Below are 8913 nucleotides of genomic sequence, written 5' to 3'. Positions count from 1 at the left end.
TATCCCACGGCATTCATTGTATAATTCTATAACAATTGTATTCTGTGGTATTACTATGTACCATTATAGAATAACCATGGTGATACCATATTGTAACCATTACTGCCATAGCACAACCATTTTATTACAATGCCAGTTGAAAGCTACGGAATGACTTGGTATGCTCTGAAATACACCAGTCAATTTCAGTTGAAGCGCATGGAATAAAACTGGACAATTTTATATCAGTAGGAAACCACTGGACATTACCAACTGTCTTAGTAACCGTTGATTCCCTGGAAAACAATGGATGTGACTGGCACACTCAGACAGCATACCAGTTGACTACAGATGGAACAAGTGGTCCAAACTGAGCAAATTCACACCAGTTGTACAAAACTGGCCGACTTATCAGTTGAATCCTCTATTCTATAAAGTGGAACACTAGAAGATATCGGTTGATGCCAGTAGAAACAACTGGACCAAACTTGGCCCTTTGACAAAATGGAATCGACTGGAGACACTGGCAGATTTATCAGTTGATGATTTACTTTATGGAAGAAATAGCATAAACTGGCTTACTAAAACATCAACCGGTTGAACAAACGGGGCCATCCCACGAGACCGACACCCACGAGTCATACGGTCCACGAGACCGAAATCGAAAATAGGTTCATGAGTCATACAGCCCATGAGTTATACGGCTCACGAGTCATACAGCTCATGAGTTCGACACTAAGCACAAAAGGCTGACGAGACCAACACTAAGGCCCCCATCTCACTAGAAAGGCGACCATGGCGACCATGGCGATCTGTGACGATTTTACAAATCGTGGCGCGATCGCCGTCCGTCTCCATTTTTGGCCTCCCCGGAGATTACATTACGGTTTCTCCACGCTCAACCTGCGCTGTAGGCGATAGCGCCACGATGATAATACGACTCTGCCACGTTGTTGCCGCGTTTCCAGGTCGACGAGACGCGCTGCTTCTGCGATCGAACCGACTGTGTTGCGATATTCGTACGCTTATCAAGACCTCGCTACAACAGTGATACGATCGGAGCGACATAGATACGTTTACGCCGGGCTCATGCTACGATCTCAAGCGATCGGGGTATAAAATGTGTTTCATGATTGAATTTCTTCAGGCAGATGTCAGTGTCAAATTAACATGGATATGCAGAATATGGTTCTACCCTTATATCTTAGCATATTACAACACACATATTAGAACCTGATGTGAAATTGCACTATTAGTTAAGTCATCCATTCAATTTAAAGGGAAAAACGCGTATAATATCAAAGAACCGGCTTACGAGGAAACTACAAATCGTATCCTACAATAAGACAATTTTATGAAGATATATTTGAAAAGCTTACAACTTAATTACTTTCAATGTCTTGCAATGGTATATGACAAACAAACAATTTGATAAACAGAGCAGATTCGTACCGAGTGCACGTGGAAAAAAGGAATTTTATACGTTTTTCTCCATGTCCACCTTCCTGGTCTGTGCATCACTTTCTATCGTTCATGGTTGGTTCCTGTTACGTAATACTGTACAAGCGGTAATTTTCATGGGCGATGGGCGCCGCTTTTGATGCGCTTGAGTTATACGCTTTGCGCGATGCTACCCCGTCAAAGTTACGAATGTGGCGCTTTTGATGCGCTCGTGAGGCGATGGTGATACGCGCTAAAACCACGGCGATCGGTCGCACTATAACACTGGCCATTTTGTGAATGATTTTATTGCAGTGAACTTCATTTCATACCTGGGTATTTTTTCTAGTTGGTTGATCTGAATCTCCACATCATTTTATTACTTTTTTTTTCTAAGTAGGTTGAGTTGAGTTGAGCTTATTTTATTTATACACGGAAATAAAGGCCTGCTTTCAGCTGGACAGCTGTTTTTCAGCAAGGCCGTGTTTCACATCGAATAACAAAGTATACATACACATGGCGAAAATGCAAACATATGCAATGATATACAATAAATAACAAACACTGAACAAGTTACAAAGAAGATTAATGAGAAAAAAAAAGAAGAAAAAATTCAGATATTAAAAACAAAAGAGAAAATCGATATGCTTCTATGGACACATTAAGGGATTTCCGCTAACTTCATGATCTCTCTCGAGAAACTTTTGATGTCACTAATTGTTCTTAAATGAACAGGAAGGTTATTGAAAGTTTTACATGCAACATATAATGGGCTATTTGGGACAAAATTAGATCGAGGTTTTGGCATCACAATTTGAGTATTTGAGTTTCGTAGAGTGTAATTTTCAAATGATCTGAGTTGAACACTAGAGGACAAAGTTGTTGGAGCAAGGTTATACAACAGTTTGAATATAAAGATTAAGGCTTGCTTTCCTCTTCTTTCTTTGAGTCGGTCGACCTGAAGAGAAGAATAAAGAGTTTCCCTATTGTAACGGGTGCCAACACCTTGCACCATTCTTAGGCATCTGTTCTGAATAACTTGCAATCGATTTAGTTGACCCGAGTGACCAGTCCTCCAGATTACACTACAGTAGTCCAAATGGGGTTGGATTAGAGTTTTGTATAACAACAGGGAGGTATCCTTATCAATGTACTTTCTTATACGCTTGACTGCATGAAAGACTTTAAGCATTTTGCTTCTAACGTTTTCAATTTGTGGGGTCCATGTTAGGTTTTCATCGAGAATGACCCCGAGATATCTGCATTCTGAAACTCTTTGCAGAGGTGTATTTTGAATGTTAAGATGAACATTCTGAAAATTTCGCAAATTCCGTTTAGATCCAATCAACATAAACTGACATTTGTTTACATTTAACAATAATTCGTTACCTTTAAACCATTCAAGAAGTGACACTAGGTCATCATTTATTGTTTTCTGTAAACAAGACGGATCCTTTCAGGGAAAATATAAACAAGTGTCATCTGCATATAGGGAAAGCGCACACTTCTTGACAGATTTATGCAGATCGTTTAAAGCTAAGATAAACAAAAGGGGCCCAAGAATGCTTCCCTGTGGCACTCCGCTTGTAACCGTTCTACTTGCTTGCTGACAAGTTTCCGTTTACCAAGGTTGACTGCTCTCTGTTAGTGAAATAATCTCTGAACCAATGCAATGCTTGTGAGTCGAATCCAAGATATCTTAATTTCTCAATGACAACATCAAAGGAAATCAAATCGAACGCCTTTTCTAAATCCAGAGTAACGACACAAATTACATTTCCATTATCAATCTGATTACACATTTCATCTGTTAAATACCACAATGCGGTTAAAGTGGAATGACCAGGGCGGAAACCACGTTGATGCGAGCTGAGTACGTCATTTTGACACAGGTAACAATACATTTGATCAAATACAATTTTCTCTAATATTTTGGACATTACTGGTAAAATTGATATCGGTCTATGATTTGATGGGTTGTCTTTATCACCACCTTTGTGGATAGGTGTTACACGTGCCCTTTTCCATATACTTGGAATTTTACCAGTTTTCAATGACAGATTTAGAATGTGGGTCAAAGGTTCGACAATAAAATCAATAGTATCTTTTATGATACAAGCAGGAATTTGATCCAAACCAGTAGCTTTGTTCCTCGAAATATTTTTTGTAACATTCATTACATCATTTGGAGAGATTTGAGTAAAACTGAACTGAGATCTAATCCTAGATAAATATTGTTGCATATTTTTACCAAATTTCGTATTAGATTCCTGTTTCCTTCTAGCAGCCAAGCTTACAAAATGATCATTCAAAGAGGCCGCTATTTCTTTTGAACCTTTAACTTCATTTCCCTCAATGATCAACCTTTGAATGGGAGTATCACTGTTTTTCTTTGGCATTATACGTCGTATTGATTTCCACATTGCATTTGTATCACCATTATTCCTTACAATGCTTTCAGACACATAAGCTCGTTTTGCTCGCCGTATCATATCAGTTACAGAGTTTCTCAATCTCTTATATAATTTCCAATCCTCGTAGATTTTAGAGCGAAGGGCTTGTTGTTTCATGTGATCTCTTTCACGCATCTTACGTAATATATCAATATTCATCCACGGTGACTCTCGATGCCGTATTCTTTTCTTTCTAAGGGGGGGGGGGCATGTTTATCCAATAGAGGAATAAACTTATGAGAAAATTTGTCATGCGCACTGTTCGGATCTGACTCACCCAGTACATCATCCCAGCTAATCTTTTCTAAATCAGCCTTAAAGTCCTCCAGATTAAGCATTTTCATATTTCGGCAATATGTAAACTTATGGTAACCTTTCCCAGCCTTGGCTTTACCTAAAGAGCAAACGATCATATAATGATCACTAATTGATAACGGCAGTACATCACAGAATTTCACTTTATCCTTACAAGATAAAAACAACACGTCTATCAATGTAGCTGTCGACGATGTGATTCTTGTCGGCTTGTCGACATATTGCTTCAGATCGAAATCTTCAGCTAAATGTTGAAGCCGTCTCGATTGACATGACCAAGGTTTCTTCATTAAATCACAGTTCAAATCTCCGTAAATTATAACATCTTTTGAGGAAAATTCTAACGACTGTATTAAAGTTTCAAACTGATAAAAAATCGCATCGTGGGCGTTTGGAGGACGGTACCAATATACTATAATAATAGGTTTTTGCTTTGGCAAAAAAATTTCAATACACATAACCTCTAGACCGTCAATGAATAAATCTTTTCTGACACTGAATTCAACATTTTCGTTGATGTAGGTCACAATGCCACCACCACTTCGATTCCGGTCTAAGCTTATACATTGATAGCCTCGAATATCTACTTCAATATCAGAGATCGTGTCGTCCAGTCTGGTTTCGCATAATGACATTACGTGAATTTTCTCATTGCTTACAATGTGACGAATCTCGTCAATATTCTTTGTTAAAGAACAAATATTAAGATGAGCAATATCAAATCCAGGTAATGAGCGAATTTTATCAAATATATTCTTGGCATTACCATAATCATATTTACTGTGTAATGATACACCATCTGAGTTATCTTCAACTTCTGTTGATGGAAAAAATCGAGGAAGTTCTTGAAAAATACACTTGTCGCAAACCCAATCTACCTCGGAATTAAATATATCTCGAGATGCTCTCGAACATTTTAAGTGACTCCATTTATCACATGATACACATAAAATAGAGTTTTGATCCCATTTCACATCTCTGCGGCAACTTATACATGGGTATTTGACATTATAAGGCATATTACTATACATATGATACACAAGAGATACTAACGATCAGTCTCACATATTTTCGATGTCCAGTGCAGATGAGATTCTGACTCGCTTGGCGTCTTTGTTGAGGGCGAAAATGATGCCGTCTTGTGTCCAGCAGGTCTTCGCCTTTCTGCTATTGACAAGCTTCCTGTAAAGTGCGGCTCGGCTAGCAGTTAGGTCCTCTCTGATGAAGATCTTGGGTCCTTGTATGTCCCTCAGTCGAGTGCGGGCTTTGTAGACATCGCTTCTCGCGTTGTAGCGGCTGAACTTGATGATAATCGCCCGAGGTCCCTTCCTTCTGGTTGCATCTGCGTACGATGAGGTTCGATCGTCAGGCGCGTTGCGATCTTCGGCGGCGCCATCCTGCCATGGACGTGGAGTTATACGATGGCTGCGGTCGATCGCATCAGGAGGTATTTGTAGGCCCATTTTGGAGTTGAAAAGATCAAGCAGCAGTTTGTCAGTGCGTTCATTTGGGTCCTCTCTGACGCCGTATACTCGCAAGCAATTTCGCCTGCTGTACTGCTCAGCATCGTCTCTGTCGTCGTTGAGTTTTTTTATGTCTCTCTGCATATCCGAGATTTTCTTTTTCATGGCGTTAAGCTCATCAGCGTGCTTTTGAAGGTCCAAGGACACAGCATTATACACTCTGGACGTTACACGCTCTTCGAGCTTCGCAGCAATCACCTCAAAAACTTCGTTGGCAATCTGTTTGACAAGGTCCGGTGAGCGCAGAGAATACCCAATTTGGCGTTCAATGGCGTCTTTCAGCGTGCTGTCGAAGCTATGGTTGCTTGACTGACCAGCTGGAGTTGACTCCTCGTCTGAGCTCAAGTTCGATTCTTCGGCCCCGGGCTCACCGGCGGGGGTCTTGTCCCTTCGCCGGTCATTCTCTGACAACTTGCCCCTTTTGGATTTCCGAGATTTTTCTTGAGCTTTTCCACCTGTAGGCATATCGGTTTAATGAAAAACCTACATTTCGAAGAAATGTGTCCTCATCCTTAGTAGTCACGTCAAAAATCTCCAGTTGAAATGTCCTCAAAAAGGTGTAATTTATGTTTGAACAAGGACAGGACTTGACACTCAACTTTGACGTCACGAGAGTTCAGACACTGGTATGGGCTTTTCAGATAGGGAAAAGAGGGTGTTTTGGCATTTTCGAAAGTAATGTTGAAACATCTCATGCACTTTTACTGAGTTTTGTTTATTTTTCACAAACACTCACATACGCAAACACAATGTGAATTGAATTGAATAACTGAAACTGCACTGGTCTTGCACTCGAGACACAGTGAACAGTTCCAGCACGTTTATTTTCATATTTCACTTGACATCAAAATACATCCAAAAAAAAAGAAAGAATACAAACCAAGCAAAATACACAATATGCATAAGTCGGGTCATGCACAGAAAGTGTGTCAGCATACATAATGTACATAAGACAATTCTCTATAACTTGTGAAATATGATGGAACCGCAAAAGCAAAGCTTGTAAACGCAGGTTCCATGAAAAAATACCGATGTAAATTTACTATGCAATCAATGGAGATAGAGACGAAACTTATGAAAGCTAAGATATCAAGGTACAAAGGGAAAAGGAAAAAAAAGAGAAGAAAAAGAAAAAGAAGAAGTGAAAAAAAATCCAAAGAATAAGAACTGAGTGGAAATATGGGATATAGATTCACATGTATATGCGTGCACATTATCTACAATCAACTTCATAATGAGTTCGAAATGTTAATACAGGTACGGATGCAGTGATTATATAATGGAAGCATAAACCAAAAATATATACATTAAACGAGGATACTGCGCATATAACACATTTAAAAATTCTAATCAGGCTGGTTATATTCATTTATTAACATTAATTTCAATTTTTGCTTAAATGTAAACATACTAGAACAATTCATTAAATCGGCGGGAAGATCATTCCAAAATTTAGGTCCGGTAAAAACAATTGTTTTTTGAGCGAGGAGTGTGCGAGTACGCATACGTGGAAGGTTAAATGATTCTCTTTGTCTTGTGGGGTAAGCATGGACGGCATAGTTTTTCTGAAACATGTGAGTAAATACATCAGGCAAGCCGTTGGCTGATGATTGAAACATAAATGTTCCTAAGTTGTATAAAAACAAATCAGCAACCTTAAGGAGTCTGTTTTCAAAGAAGAAATAATTCGTGTGACAATAATAGTCGGCTAGATTAACTGAACGCATAGCCCGTTTTTGTAATTTGAAAATTTTATCAATATATGATTTGGTACAGTTTCCCCAGGCAAGTATTCCGTAACAGAGATAAGGTAAGATAAGCGTTGAATATAAATTTTTCAAAATATGCTTGGGGAAAAAATGTTTTAGCTTATTTAAAATCCCAGTATTTCTCGAAAGCATCTTAGATAAATAATCTATATGATATTTCCATGTTAATTCATGATCAATATAAAGACCTAAAAATTTAAACGATTCAACTTGAATCAAACAATCATTGTTCATCTTTATATCGCCAGGCAAATGGATAGCAGAATTACTAAATATCATATAAACAGTTTTGTTTACATTAAGAGACAACTTGTTTGCTTGAATCCACATTTGAACCGACTTTAATTCTCTGTTCACTACATCTAAAAGGTTTGTTGGGTTTCGATGTGAAAAGAAGATATTAGAGTCATCGGCAAAAAGAAGAAAAGATAAGACATTACATGAAATTTTGAAGTCATTTATATAAAGAATAAACAAAAGTGCGCCTAAAAGGGATCCTTGGGGGACTCCACAAGATAGTGTTTTTAAACTGGAACTGAAGCCGTTAATATTTACAAACTGTTTCCTGTTAGTTAGATAGCTCCTGAACCAGTCCAAGGCCTTTCCACGTATCCCATAATGCGAGAGTTTGTATAACAAAATACCGTGATCGATAGTGTCAAAGGCCTTGGACAGGTCCAGGAATATACCAACAGTATGTGATGAGTCGTCAATAGCGTGGGCTACTTTATCGATAAAAGCAAGCACAGCGTAAGTAATAGAGTGTTTTTTCCTAAATCCAAATTGAGACTCACAAAGAATATTGCATTCGTTTAAGAACTTAATTACACTAGAATATATCAACTGTTCGAGAATCTTAGACATCGCCGTCAAAAGAGAAATTGGACGATAGTTACTTACATCTTGCTTATTACCTTTTTTGTAAATCGGAACAACTTTAGCAATTTTCATTTGACTAGGCACTACGCCAGTAACAAGGGACAAATTGAATATATACGTTAAAGGAGACAATATTGCGGATATGATACTTTTTAGTAAAAAAATTGTAATACCATCATGTCCAGCACTATTTTTTGCTTTCAACTTAAGAACTGATTAAAGATCTTGAACCGTTCAGGGGGTGATGGAGGGCAATTGACGGGGTAATACCTAGAGCAACTCTCCTTTTCCATCTCTTATACCTTCTTTACGCCATTATCTGGACACCCTATACAATCAATTAGTCTATAGGTGGCGCTGTTCATCCTGTCGGTCTCGTGGGCTTTCTTTGCCTAGTGTCGGTCTCGTGAACCTCATTTGCCTAGTGTCGGTCTCGTGGACCTCTTTTGCCTAGTGTCGGTCTCGTGAGCCTTTCAAGCGTATGTAGTGCCGGTCTCGTGGGCTTTCTTTGCTTAGTGTCGGTCTCATGAGCCTTTTGTGCGTATAGTGTCGAAC

The 8913-nt window shown here is 38.8% G+C and overlaps 1 protein-coding gene across 1 annotated transcript; it reads right to left on the bottom strand.

Annotated features, from left to right (window-relative positions):
* Positions 1 to 5248: 5248 nt before the first annotated feature.
* LOC139738230 (uncharacterized) lies at positions 5249 to 6175 on the bottom strand. Its single transcript, XM_071648886.1, has one exon. The coding sequence runs from the start codon at positions 6173 to 6175 to the stop codon at positions 5249 to 5251; it is 927 nt and encodes a 308-aa protein (XP_071504987.1).
* Between the last annotated feature and the right edge of the window lie 2738 nt (positions 6176 to 8913).

This window comes from Diadema antillarum, unplaced genomic scaffold (genome assembly GCF_040938485.1).
Source record: "Diadema antillarum isolate AM-2024a unplaced genomic scaffold, OU_Dant_1.0 seq00000731_RagTag, whole genome shotgun sequence".
NCBI classification, from domain to species: domain Eukaryota; kingdom Metazoa; phylum Echinodermata; class Echinoidea; order Diadematoida; family Diadematidae; genus Diadema; species Diadema antillarum.
This window is presented reverse-complemented; position numbering and strand designations above follow the sequence as displayed.

Bases quoted from the DNA above. Each gene is read 5' to 3' on its own strand.
- LOC139738230 (XM_071648886.1), bottom strand. From the start codon at position 6,175: ATGCCTACAGGTGGAAAAGCTCAAGAAAAATCTCGGAAATCCAAAAGG.